General features: G+C 39.7%; 1 protein-coding gene across 2 annotated transcripts in view; it reads right to left on the reverse strand.

The window, feature by feature from the left end:
- Positions 1–1106: 1106 nt before the first annotated feature.
- The window catches only part of map3k14a (mitogen-activated protein kinase kinase kinase 14a), a 54916-nt gene continuing 40940 nt past the window's right edge, over positions 1107–15082 (reverse strand). For both annotated transcript variants that reach the window (XM_059955712.1, XM_059955713.1), the window contains exons 15-16: positions 13690–13790; positions 1107–5931 (exon numbers count right to left, since the gene is read on the reverse strand). In XM_059955712.1, coding sequence (XP_059811695.1) covers positions 5767–5931; positions 13690–13790 — 266 coding nt within the window. In that variant the 3' untranslated portion in view covers positions 1107–5766. The remainder of the gene's footprint in view (positions 5932–13689; positions 13791–15082) is intronic.

Genomic DNA, 15082 nt, shown 5'->3' on the forward strand with positions numbered 1-15082 from the left:
AGATAGGAGAATGGGCAAAGACATGGGAGATGACATATAGTGCACAGGGTAGTGTCTGGTCGGGCACTTTGGTAGAAGAAATAAAGGTTTAGACTATTTTCTAAGTAAGGAACAAATTCAAAAAACAGGGGTGCAAAGGGATTCAGGAGTCCTTGTGCAGGATTTCCTGAAGGTATATTCATAGGTTCAGTTGGTGGCAAGGAAGACAAATGCAATGTCAGCATTCATTCTGAGAGGACTAGAATATAAGAGAAAGGATGCAATGCCAGGGCTTTATAAGGCATTGGTCAGACCACACTTGGAGTATTGTGAGCAGCTTTGGGCCCATAATCTAAGAAAAGATGTGCTAACATTGGACAGGGTCTAGAGGAGGCTCATGAGCACAATTGAGGAAATGAAAAGGTTAATGTATGAAGAGCATTTCATGGCTCTGGGCCTATACTCACTGGAGTTTAGAAAAATGGGGAGGCAGCAGGAAATCACATTGGAACCCATCGAATATTGAAAGGCTTAAACTGAGTGGATGCGGAGAGAATGGTTGTCATTGTGGGGGAGTCTAAGACCAGAGGACACATCCTCCGAAGAGACATTCATTTAGAAAAGAGTTGAGAAGGAATTTCTTTAGCTAGAGGGTGGTTAAGCTGTGGAATTCATTGCCATGGACAGCTGTGGAAGCCAAGTCATTGAGTATATTTAAAACATTAAAAAAATTGTTCTTGATTAATCAGGGAGTCAAAGTTTACACGGGAGAAGGCAGGAGAATGGGGTTGAGGGATAATAAATCAGCCATGATGGAATGGCAGAGCAAACTTGATGGGTCTAATTCTGCTCCTGAGACTTATGGTCTCACAAAAGATTTCTCAGGAAAGAAGGCAGGTTTTGCTCAATTTGAGAGGACAGAGGGAAGCATTCAATAAAATATAAAGCACAGCAAACCCCTGGAGGGGTTTCATCAACCAGTTGGTTTCTTTCTGTGCCACATTTCCCTTTGTCCAACCTTTTATCATCTTAGAAATAGCAGAGTGTAGTCCATGGTGCTGTGCAGTAATGTGGACCCCAGTCATTAACAGGCATTCAAAACACAAACTCCAAAACAGATGCACACTTAAAGAAATATTTATTCTTTTCTTGTGTAACACAACTGCAGGAAACAGTCCAGAAGAACGAACAGCATGAAATTTAAAAATACATTCATGTTGCAGTATCTTATTTTTATACAAATGAAATAAATATTTCATAAATTTTCACTGGATGCAACTACATCATGCTTCAGAGCTATTGTTCACAAACAGGTACATTCACATCAACAACAATCGTTTTAAGATGCATTTTGAAATAACAGCAGCAACAGTACATGTCTGGCAGATTAAATTAAAAATATAGAAAGTTATTCCAAGCAGTATTGCCATAAGTGTTTTACTGAAGACCAACAGGGGGGACGATGTCAGACTTAAGTTTATTTATTTATTTTCACATTAAGACACCAGTAAAAACTCCCAAATGCATGCCAAGAATTGTTTTCTTTAGCTACATACAAATGCATGTTTAGTGATTAAAGGTTTGATACCAGCAGTAAGAACAATATTAGGTCATGAATTCATACATCACTTTTTAAAGTACTTAAGTTAAATGGAAGATTTTTTTAAATTAGAAATAATAGAATTTTAACCACATAGGAGGTCATTCATTCACCAGATGTGCTGCATCTCTGAAAGATCCATCCCACATTATGAAGGAAAGATCTTTTTGGGAACAATCTCACTCAATAATCTTTTGACACATATTGAATATGCTTGCATCATCCTTTCAGGCAGTGCACACCAGATTATAATAATCAACTGAACCCCGCCAAGGATGGTCCCAAGCCTAGCTGTGAAAGGAAGGTTGGGCATGTGATTAGCAACACCATCCCATAAAACCCAGAGCTACAGAAATGCCAATAGAAGCTCCACAAACCTCTTCCCTGGGAGAGGAAAGATACACCAAGAAGATGGACTACACCTGGAAAGGCTAGCCCAGGGCAGAGGACTCTCGTGTGCTACTGTTGGTGGCCTATGCCCCAGTAGAGGTGATGAGCTTAAGTAATTAAGTGAATTACTAATAGTTTGCATTGTTCATAACCATGTTGACTATTTAGAAAATTTGTGTTAAATTTTGCAAGGGGTCATAAAATTAACAAAATACATAACTATGCTTTGACATAAATGACACCATCAACTTTAACCATAGATTGTACCAGATGTGGAAAATTGGAGGATTACCTGAATAAATATCCCCCTCTGTGAAAGGTCCAACAGTATGATAGAGTTTCAAAAGACCAAATGAAGATGAAGACAAAAGAGCATTCAAGACAAGTCAGGGAAATGATAATAGAGAGGCACAAATCCAGGTAAGGGTACGAGAGTATCTCAAAGGCATTGAACATACCTCAGTGCTTAGTACTGTCCATCATGAAAAAAAGTGGAAAAAACATGAAACTATAGCCACACTGCCTAGTTCAGGCTACCCCTCTAAACTTATCCAGCAGAGAAGAATGGCGCAAGTATGAGAGGCTATTGTGATGCTAACAATCACTTTGAGTGAGTTGCAGAAGTTAGTGGCTGCAACTGGAGATGACGTTCATGGCTCTACAATCTCGAAGGCCTTGCACAAAAAAGATATTTAAGGAAGGGTGGCAAGGAAGAAATCCTGGATTTAAAAAAATAAAGCACATCTTTGCCTGTAAAGAATTTGTAAAGCATCACTTAGAAAATACTGCAAAGATGTGGAAGAGGGTCTTGTGGTTAGATGAGACTAAAGTGGAACTTTGTGGCCTCAACAATAAGTAGTACATGTGGCATAAATCTAATGCCATGCATCATTCAAGTATCACCATCCCTACTGTAATGTATGCTGGAGGTAGCGTCATGCTGTGGGGATGCATCTCAGCAGCAGGACCTGGAAATCTGCTAAATACAGAGAGATCCTGGATAAAAACCTGCTACCCTCTGCCAAAAAGCTTAAACAGGGAAGGAAGTTGGTCTTTCAGCAGGGTAATGACCTAAAGCACACTGCCAGAGCAACCATTGAGTGGGCCAAAGTACTGACTTTAACCCAATCGAACATCTCTGGCAAGACCTTAAGGCTGCTGTCCATCGCCACTCCCTAACAAACCTGGCACAGCTTGAGCAGTTTTGCAAGGTGGAATGAGCAAATCTTGCTCCATTGCATTGTGCGCACCTAATAGAGGCTTATCCAAAAAAAATAGCTGTAGTAGCTACGAGAATTGGATCAACTAAGTATTGAGAAAAGGGGGATGAATACTTTTGAATGGCTGACATTTCGGGTTTTGAAATTTTAGTTATTCATGTTTGACAATTTTCCCAGTTTTTTGGGGCTCTACTGTGGGAAAAAAAAGAGTATGTCATTTACAAATCCAAATTCTCAGTTAAATTGGTCAAAATCCCTAGTTGTAATACTCATATATGTGAGTGAAGGGCTGGGGCTGAGTACTTTTACAAGGCACTGCATATTAAGCAGAGAGAATATGCATGAAAAGCAAACTTGCAATTCACCATGCCCCCTCATGCTACCAAAATTCCGGTTTGATGTTAATTCTGTGCAATCCACGACCATTAGAAAAATGAAATATTTTAGTTGCCTCTCAGATCATAAATATTAAAAATCAAATTGCCTATTATTTTGTTCCAAATATTTTTTCTTCTCCTTTGTATATGTTAGTCTGACTTCCTAAAGTTCCTAAATGATTTCAAGTTCCATCTTTGGATGGGCAGGTAATCAGGACAATCCCACTGCGTTGGTCTTGAATTTCTGACAACTTATAACTCGGCTAACTAAAAGGCAAGGCAACATTCTCACAAGAAAAGAGCATATCATTATGATAGCACATTACTATGGGATTGAATTCTTAACCTTGCCACTTCCAACAGAATGGTAAAAATCTCGTATGATAGCCAATAATTCTGCTCTTCATCTTTCATGAAGACAACAGAACACTATGCATGATTTGGCTGAAGGCACATTAACAGGGTGAGGAGGGGAGAGAAAACAGTCAACTACTGCCTGGACCACCAATATCAAGGTTGATGGCACCTTCAGTGGAAAATACATGAACAACTTAAAGTGCCTAAAGACCACTTATGCTCAGATTACTGCAAATGCTTAGGGTAATACCTCTTTTGGTTCTGGACACATTTTAAAATAGTTGTGGATAATCTTTTTCTCTTTGGTGCTAAATCACACACGATGAGAAAAATCATTGTTCAAATGTTACATAAAAAGCTTATTATGGTTAAACATAATCAGGATGTATTAAAAAATACATTGACTCAGTAACAGAAAGATAGTATTGGCTCAAAAGTCCTTTGAAAAACTATAGACAAATTGAAGGTGAAATCATGCTCAAGAGTTCATGGGCAAATTGGCTGATCTTTGTAGCTGAACAGTGACATCTTAACTAAGTGCAGCCGATGCCATCATAAAAGCTCAAATGAACAGCTCAGAGTAAAATTCAGTTCCATAAGCATTTGCTATCTGACTTCACCTTTGTAAATGACTACCAATATATAGTACCAATTCACACTTGTAATGCTTCTGTGTCACCTACGCTTGGTTACATGTCCCCACATTCGAAGAGGCATAAAGTATCAATTTACCTTCTGCTTTTTATTGTGTAAATACATTAGGAAAGATCGGGAGGGGGTTGAATGGACTTCATTTCTTTCAATAAAGCTTCTATGATATTCATCTGTATTAACAACAGATATAGAAGGATTTATAAAGGTTGGATTGGAAGCATGTTGTTAACCTCACCATGCCCCTTGCAATTCTCTGAAAGAACATTTAAATTAGTCCCACCACCCATATAGTCCTACAAGCCTCTTCAAATAGCTAGTTAATTTGCCTTTGACTGAATCTGCTTTCACCACTTGGTCAAGCAGTGCATTCTAGAACTTTCTGCATTAAATAGTTCTCCTCCTTTCTACTGCACCAACCATCAAAAATCTACATCCCCAGATTCTTGGCCTTCTAACAAAACCCAGCACTTTTCCTGCCATCAGTGCAAATCTTCTCCACATATGGACAATCAGACTCCCAAATCACATGAAGACAGTTATTTTTTTAATTCAAACTTTAAGTGATTAATTGAATTTGATTATTTGCATAACAACAACTGCAATGTTACTTTCCCTTCTAATGCAAAAGACATTCCATTCATTTCAGTGAAGTCATTCAATTTGAAAGTTACCATTTCAGGCATATGCAGTTCAAAGTGGCAAGGTAAGTGGGCCAATATCATTTAATAGTTTTGTCTCTTCTTTTTACCAACCATTAAGTCAAACTAAGCCATATTACAGGCACACCAAACTGGAAACAATATTTCTACAAGATAATTCAATTAAGTAACATTGAATAGACTTCGAACAGTGAAATCTTTTAATACGAGAAAATCTGCAGATGCCGAAAATCCAAGCAACACACAGAAAATACTGGAGGAGCTCAGCAGGCCAGGCACATCCTGGGTCTTGGCACAAAACTCTGATTGTGAGCCTGAAACATCAACTGTTTACTCTTTTCCATCGATGCTGCCTGGCCTACTGAGTTCCTCCAGCATTTTGTGTGTTGAGTGAAATCTTCTGGTTTTAGAGTCCTTTTTTGAAAAAAAAGTTTTGATGTCCAAATGCGTTGAAGGAAACTGAGCCTTAAGTAATTGAAATTCTAAAAGAATAAATAAATCAGCATCCAGAAAGTTTTAATAAAAAGCTTTTAAGATTTGAAGTTAAGATTTCCATCTTTAATTCTCCAGGTCCAGGAATTGCTGGAATTGGAAGCAGGAGTACATTTCAAGTCAATTCCAGAATCTGGGATTTCAAAGTCTGGAGAAATAGGATGTCCATTTTGCTGCACCAGAGAGAAACTTGGGACCTGGATCTGCCAACAAAAACAAATCAGATATAAATGTTTTTATTATAACCCATAGGCAATTAAGAAATTTTCTTGCATACATGTTCAAGTGACTTTACTGAACCATCAGCACATAGGTTAAGGACAGAGGGTCAAGACCGAACCCTTTGACCCATTGGAGATTGTGCTGTCATTTAATGTGGTCATTGTTTATATGTAATCTTACTCCATATACTTGTAATTGCTCAGTTTTCCTTATTTTATTTGGAAAACAAAATTTATATCTCAAATTTAAAATTATTAACATAACCTTATATCTCGAGAGACCTCCCAAATTTTGCTATACTTTACTTGTACAAATGTCCGCTAATTTTCGTCTATCTCTGGATTTCCTTTGTATATTTCCCCTTTTTAACATATTCCCCAACCAGTAGAAGTAATTCACTTATAAGTCCTGCATAATATCCTAAAACCTTTAACCTTATGACTCTTTACCATGACAGGTAAAGCCCTCCCCATCGTTGAGCATATCTACACAAAGCATTGCTGCAAGAAAACAGCATCCATTATCAGGGTCCCCCACAACATTCTCCTCTCACTCCGGCCATCAGGAAGATGGTACAGGAACCTCAGGGCTCAGACCACTAGGTTCAGGAACAGTTAATAGCCATCAACCATCAGATTCCTGAACCAAGGGGGATAACTTCACTCAACTTCACTTGCCCATCACTGAACTGTTCCCATAACCAATAGACTCATCTTCTCAACATTTATTGCTTATTTATTTATTTATTTATTTATTTTTGTATTTGCACATTTTGCTGTCTTTTACACAAATTCTTGAACACCCAAGTTGGTGCAGTCTTTCATTAATTCGATTATGGTTATTATTCTATTTTGGATTTATTCAGTATGCCCACAAGAAAATTAATCTCAGGGTTGAATATGGTGACATATGTACTTTGATAGTAAACTTACTTTGAACTTTAATTTCCAAGTAAAATAACCAATAGTTTTTTAACTCTTCCTTTGTAATTCAAACTTTTAAAATTCCGTGATCCAGCATTTGGTGGTCCAAAATGCGTGGAAAGCTTTGTACAAATCCATACAAATTAACTAATTCTAACCAAGATCTAATGAAGATTAGATCCTTCAAACGCTCCTAGAGGGAGCATTTGCTATTGCTGTTCAGGAGGATTTAAACTAATGTGGCAAGGGGATGGGAACAAGTGCAGAGAGACAGAGGGGTGTAAAATGAGGGTAGAAGCAAAAAGTAGTAAGGTGAAAAGTAAAAGTGGCAGGCAGGCAAATCCAGGGCAAAAAGCAAAAAGAGCCACTTTTCAACATAATTGTATAAGGGCTAAGAGTGTTGTAAAAACAAGCCTGAAGGCTTTGTGTGTCAATGCGAGGAGCATTCGTAACAAGGTGGATGAATTGAATGTGCAGATAGTTATTAATGAATATGATATAGTTGGGATCACAGAGACATGGCTCCAGGGTGACCAAGGATGGGAGCTCAACATCCAGGGATATTCAATATTCAAGAAAAGGAGGTGGGGTAGCATTGCTGGTTAGAGAGGAGATTAACGCAATAGAAAGGAAGGACATTAGCCTGGAGGATGTGGAATCGATATGGGTAGAGCTGCATAACACTAAGGGGCAGAAAACGCTGGTGGGAGTTGTGTACAGGCCACCTAACAGTAGTAGTGAGGTTGGGGATGGCATTAAACAGGAAATTAGAAATGCATGCAATAAAGGAACAGTAGTTATAATGGGTGACTTCAATCTACATATAGATTGGGTGAACCAAATTGGTAAGGGTGCTGAGGAAGAGGATTTCTTGGAATGTATGCGGGATGGTTTTCTGAACCAACAAGAGAGCGGGCCATTCTAGATTGGGTATTGAGCAATGAGGAAGGGTCAGTTAGCAATCTTGTCGTGCGAGGCCCCTTGGGTAAGAGTGCCCATAATATGGTGGAGTTCTTCATTAAGATGGAGAGTGACATAGTTAATTCAGAAACAAAGTTTCTGAACTTAAAGAAGGGTAACTTTGAAGGTATGAGACGTGAATTAACTAAGATAGACTGGCAAATGATACTTAAAGCATTGACGGTGGATATACAATGGCAAGCATTTAAAGATCACATGGATGAACTACAACAATTGTTCATCCCAGTTTGGCAAAAGAATAAACCAGGGAAGGTAGTGCACCCGTGACTGACAAGGGAAATTAGGGATAGTATCAAGTCCAAATAAGAAACATATAAATTAGCAAAAAAAAAGCAGCACACCTGAGGACTGGGAGAAATTCAGAGACCAGCAGAGGAGGACAAAGGGCTTAATTAGGAAAGGGAAAAAAGATTATGAGAGAAAGCTGGCAGGGAACATAAAAACTGACTGTAAAAGCTTTTATAGATACATGAAAAGAAAAAGATTGGTCAAGCAAATGTAGGTCCTTTACAGTCAGAAACAGGTGAATTGATCATAGGGAACAAAGACATGGCAGACCAATTGAATAACTACTTTGGTTCTGTCTTCACTAAGGAGGACATAAATAATCTTCCGGAAATTGTAAGGGACCGAGGGTCTAGTAAGATGGAGGAACTGAGGGAAATACATGTTAGTAGGGAAGTGGTGTTAGGTAAATTGAAGGGATTAAAGGCAGATAAATCCCCAGGGCCAGATGGTCTGCATCCCAGAGTGCTTAAGGAAGTAGCCCAAGAAATAGTGGATGCATTAGTGATAATTTTTCAAAACTCCTTAGATTCTGGATTAGTTCCTGAGGATTGGAGGGTGGCTAATGTAACTCCACTTTTTAAAAAAAAAGGAGGGAGAGAGAAACCGGGGAATTATAGACCGGTGAGTCTGACATCGGTGGTGGGGAAAATGCTAGAGTTGGTTATCAAAGATGTGATAACAGCACATTTGGAAAGAGGTGAAATCATCAGACAAAGTCAGCATGGATTTGTGAAAGGAAAATCATGTCTGACGAATCTTATAGAATTTTTTGAAGATGTAACTAGTAGAGTGGATAGGGGGGAGCCAGTGGATGTGGTATATTTAGATTTTCAAAAGGCTTTTGACAAGGTCCCACACAGGAGATTAGTGCAAACTTAAAGCACACAGTGTTGCGGGTATGGTATTGATGTGGATAGAGAATTGGTTGGCAGACAGGAAGCAAAGTGTGGGAGTAAACAGGACCTTTTCAGAAGGGCAGGCAGTGACTAGTGGGGTACCACAAGGCTCAGTGCTAGGACCCCAGTTGTTTACAATATATATTAATGATTTAGACGAGGGAATTAAATGCAGCATCTCCAAGTTTGCGGATGACACGAAGCTGGGTGGCGGTGTTAGCTGTGAGGAGGATGCAAAGAGGATGCAGGGTGACTTGGATAGGTTAGGTGAGTGGGCAAATTCATGGCAGATGCAATTTAATGTGGATAAATGTGAGGTTATCCACTTTGGTTGCAAGAACAGGAAAACAGATTATTATCTGAATGGTGGCCGATTAGGAAAAGGCGGGGTGCAACAAGACCTGGGTGTCATTGTACACCAGTCATTGAAGGTGGGCATGCAGGTACAGCAGGCGGTGAAAAAGGCAAATGGTATGTTGGCATTCATAGCAAAAGGATTTGAGTACAGGAGCAGGGAGGTTCTACTGCAGTTGTACAAGGCCTTGGTGAGACCGCACCTAGAGTATTGTGTGCAGTTTTGGTCCCCTAATCTGAGGAAAGACATTCTTGCCATAGAGGGAGTACAGAGAACATTCACCAGATTGATTCTTGGGATGGCAGGACTTTCATATGAAGAAATACTGGATCGACTAGGCTTATACTCACTGGAATTTAAAAGATTGAGGGGGGATCTTATTGAAACGTATAAAATTCTAAAGGGATTGGACAGGCTAGATGCAGGAAGATTGTTTCCGATGTTGGGGAAGTCTAGAACAAGGGGTCACAGTTTAAGGATAAAGGGGAAGCCTTTTAGGACCGAGATGAGGAAAAACTTCCTCACACAGAGAGTGGTGAATCTGTGGAATTCTCTGCCACAGGAAACAGTTGAGGCCGGTTCATTGGCTATATTTAAGAGGAAGTTAGATATGGCCCTTGTTGCTAAAAGGATCAGGGGGTATGGAGAGAAAGCAGGTACAGGGTTTTGAGTTGGATGATCAGCCATGATCATACTGAATGGCGGTGCAGGCTCGAAGGGCCGAATGGCCTACTCCTGCACCTATTTTCTATGTTTCTATGATCTAAAATTAGCTAAGATCTGTACTAATCTGTAGCTAATTACCCTGCCAGTTCAACTTTTACAGTCATAGCCAACAGCAATCTTGGCTGACAGTTTACAAAAACTTTAGATTATAGATAGTTCCTGGAAACCTTATGTTACCCTCTGAGAGTTTATACTTAGAAAGTGACTGTTTTCATGCTCAGAGGAAAATGGTCACAAGCAATTTCCGTGATCCAGATTTTGTGGTCTGGCACCAGTCAGATCCCATGAATGCTGGACTATTAGAGGGTTTCAAGCTGTCCAATTCTGGGAAATAATTTTAGTACAGCTTCAAAGGCAAAGTTATCTGGGCAAGGCATCAATGCATTAAATTATTAACAGAAATTTCTGGAGTGGGCCTTGATTGAGCTAGTGTTATCCTTCTTAATCTGTGTCCCTTCCTGGCAAACAGAAACAGCTGAATCTCAAAGGCCTAATCACTATTATTCTAATTTCTGCTTCAAAACCTGCAATTGTGCGTGTTCTTGAGAAAGTTGTGTCTTTCAAATAAGGTCCTATTCCCCTAACATCTAGCATGACTGGTCTTGAACTTACATTTTAACTTTTCACATGAGGAACTGTGAAGTAGTGCCCCTTCAATGAGAGTACCTCTGGTAGAAAGAAAATGGTCGGAAACCTTGTCCCCTTAGATATCTCAAAAATGTAAATATTGCAAAAACATCACCAGAAAGCAGAGTCAAGCCCAGATATTTACTCCATATTGTTACACTAACTACACAACTTGATTACCAATTTGAGGACTGGATACATCAAATATGGAACAAGGCAATACTCTACGTAGTACTGAAGAACTGCACTCCAGAACTAGCTGTGTCTCCAAACAAGCTGTTCCAGTACAGTTACAACACTAGCACTTACAATGCGGAAAACTGTCCAAGGTATAGCCCGGCCATAAAAGGGATTACTCACTGATGAACAGTGTTGATTTCTACAGGAACAGTCAGCTTCAGACTACATTACAGCTTGGTTCAAACATGGAACACAGTGTTGAATTCTATAGTTGAGGTGGGAGGGAGAGACCTCGATGTTACACCATCATTTGACCAAATATGGCATCAAGGTAATCCCAAAGCCAATGGGTATCAAAGAAATCACCACAATAGCTGGAATTGTAGATGAATGCAGTTACTGGAAGTCAGTCATACCAGTCCTAGGACATCACTGCAGGAAGCACCTAAGGCCCAACCATTTTCAATGACTTTCATTCCATCAGATGGTCAAAACTGGGGATATTCACACTGCACTATGTTCTACTCTATTCCCAATTCCTCAGCAAATGAAGCAGCCTATGCAGCAAAAAATAGACAACACTCGGCATGGGCTAATACAGGCATGGGCAAACTACGGCCCGCGGGCCATATGCGGCCCGTTAAGCTTTTTAACCCGGCCCACAGAACTTGATGAAATTATATTAATAAACCTTGTTAACATTTTTCCCCCGCAATCCTGGCGTTTTCCCAATAGATGACGCACTCTATATACATTGACCTTTGTTGAGGTGCAGCGTATTACTCCACATTTGCGCTTTACTTTGTGACCTAGTGGCGACCCATTTCCTGGCACATCCGAACCGGCTCACAATTAGCCAGCGTTCCGGCTAAGGAAGATAGCCTGCGGGGATTTGCGAGCACAGAGCTCCGCATATTGGCGCGCTCTCACTGTTCTGTCATTGTGCGGGTCGTTGTTGAGTTTTGGCACAGGGGACAATTGAATAAGAAGGAGCAGGACAAGTAGACCTGCATCTCCTACCGTTTTTGAAATAAAGACAGTCAGGAGGAGAGTGATGATGATAATATCTTGAAGGATAACAGAATTTTCAGTGCTTTAAAATAATAACTGTTACTATTAAAAAAAGCTGTATTTTATTCATTTAATTTTCAGTGTTTTAAAAGACATTTCAATAAATAGCTAAATACCATGGGACTTCAAAGACAGATATTTTGTTGTAATGCATTTGTTCATTTTCAATTGAAATTAAAGCACATGTTTTCTACATATCCCATGATATTTTATTTTCTCTTATGAGGTGTATTACCAAAACACTCCGTCCATCTGCTCCTGGTCCGGCCCCCCTGTCAAATTTTAGAACCCTTTGTGGCCCTCAAGTCAAAAAGTTTGCCCACCCCTGGGCTAATACATGGCAAATAATTCCACTGCCACAAAAGTACCAGGCAATTCCCATCTCCAACAAGAGTCTAACAAGCTATCCTTAACATTCAGTAGGATTACTGTTGATGGGTCCCCTAGACAACATACTGGGAAAATCACCATTAACAGAAACTCAACGAGACAGACACAAATACTCTGGCTCTGAGAGAAGTATGGAAGCAGAATATTCTGCAGTGACTGATTCACATCCAGCACACCCACACCTTCATCTATCTGGCACAAATTTAGAGTGTGATGAAATGGTCTTCAGTAAATTGGATCAGTGCAGTACCGCCACCATCAAGGAAATGACAGCCCAGTTGTTTGGCATCCATCAATCATCCTAAAAGTTCATACCTTCCATGCTAAACACAGTGACTGCAATGTGCTCCATCTACAAAATGCACTGCAGTTACTCACTCATGTTATTCTGAAAGAACATCCCAAATCTGTGATCTCTACTACCAAAAAATGCAAAGACAATATTTGCATGGAAAAAAAAACTTCCTACAAATTCCCATCTTCCCCATCCCTAACTAAGCTGAAAACCATTTAGAGTTGGAAATAGCTTGCCAGCCCTTTATCACCACAGGATCCAAATCATGAAATTGTCTCTCCTGCAAATGGCAGCTGATGCAAGGTCAATTGCTAAATATTTTTTTATATAAGACTGATAAATGTGTCAACAAATGTAAAATGGAAAATTGAGCACAAGAGAAAATCAGCAGATGCTGGAAATTCAGAGCAACACACACAAAATGCTGGAGGAACTCAGCAGGTCAGGCAGCATCTATGGAAATTAATAAACAGTTGATGTTTCAGGCTGAGAGCCTTCATCAGAATCGGAAAATTGGTCAATACCCAATAAATGGAGCTGGGTCACAGGTTGCTGGATGTGTCAGTATTATTTACCTGATTACTTATCAGCACTAATATAGTCAACTAAAACGGTGAAACCTACAATAATTTAAGTGATTCTGGGCAATACGTCTACAAGATTTCCCAACCAAATTTATGTAAACAAAGCTCTAATATATGCTTTTCCTTCAACCAATGCATTAAGGAATAAAAGTATTCTGGTGTGAAACGGAAGAATGGAGTCAATTGTTAAAAGGCCATTAATTCATAACCTGCCAACTAATCAACACCTGAATAGCATGCAGTTTCAGTTATAAAATCTCCCTATTGCTGACAAAAATGCTAAGTAGCTCCAGTTGTGATAGAAACAAAGTTTAGAACTGAAGTTTAGTGCAGGTATAATCTATTATGGTTCAACAACAAAAAAGGCAGTTTGAAAGTAGTGGGGACCATATGAACCCTCCTTTGGGAGTGAAGAAAACTTACCAGATTACTAATTCCAGTGGCAACCTGACCAACTGTAGCTCTTCGCACATCATGGACAATCAGACACTCCCCACTGAATGTGTGAATCCTGGCCTCAATGCCTAAAATTAAAAAAATAACAGAATATAGTCATAGACTTTCAACCATCCACATGAAAGAAACAGCATATGCGACAACAAAGTTTCGCTCCCAGATGAGCTCAATGCCTTATATGTTCAATTGACCAACAGAACATAGAGGCCCTTTCACAAACTCCCAGAGCCCAGAGTCACCCTGTGATTTCAGTCTCCCTCTAACTTATTTATTTATAAAACAGCTGTGCAGACCACCCATTGCTCTGAGCAGAAAAGTTTTACACAGCCTGAAAACCGTACGGTGCTTTAAGTGTATATTTTTTGTAATATGCATATTATGAATACTTAGAATGAAAATTGAGAAGTTACATACTTTTGATTTTATTAATTGAAGCATATAATCAAATACATTTCCAACTATGTGGCAACAAAGGCTATTTCAAAGGCAGGAGCATTTCAATGACTGCACATAAGCACACCCATACAGTTTAGAGGGAACAATGACTATTGTCCAGTAGCATTTACATCTACTGTGAAGAGATGCTTTGAGATTTTGGTCATGAAGCACATCAACTCTTTACTGAGGAGTGACTTGGATCCAGTCTGATTTGCCTACCATCACAACAGCTCAATAGCAGATGCCATTTCATTGGCTCTTCACTTAGCCCTGGAACACCTAGACAAAGGCGATGCATACATCAGGATGCTCTTTAATGACTACAGCTCAATATTCAGCACTATCATCCGCACAAAATTAATCAATAAGCTCCAAGTCCTGGGCCTCAGTACCTTCCTGTGCAACTGGATCCTTGATTTACTCACTTGTTGACCACAGACAGTTTAGATTGGCAATGACATTTCCTCCACAATCTCCATCAGCACAGATAAACCACAAGGCTGTGTGCGTAGCCCCTGCTCTATTTGTTTTACACTTATGACTGAGAGGCTAAGTACAGCTCCAATGCCACTTTTGATTGACTCCTGATGACAGCACTGTCATATACAGAATCGAAGGGTAGTATATATCATGTAGATATTAAGAAAGAGGATGTGCTGGAGCTTTTGGAAAGCATCAAGTTGGATAAGTCTCCAGGACTGGATGAGATGTACCACAGGCTACAGTGGGAAGTGAGGGAGGAGATTGCTGAGCCTCTAGCGATGATCTTTGCATCATTAATGAGGATGGGAGAGGTTCCGGAGGATTGGAAGGTTGCAGATGTTGTTCCCTTATTCAAGAAAGGGAGTAGGGATAGCCCAGGAACTTATAGACCAGTAAGTCTTACTTCAATGGTTGGTTAGAAAATGGAGAAGATCCTGAG

Source organism: Hypanus sabinus, chromosome X1 (genome assembly GCF_030144855.1).
Source record: "Hypanus sabinus isolate sHypSab1 chromosome X1, sHypSab1.hap1, whole genome shotgun sequence".
In the NCBI taxonomy this organism is placed as follows: domain Eukaryota; kingdom Metazoa; phylum Chordata; class Chondrichthyes; order Myliobatiformes; family Dasyatidae; genus Hypanus; species Hypanus sabinus.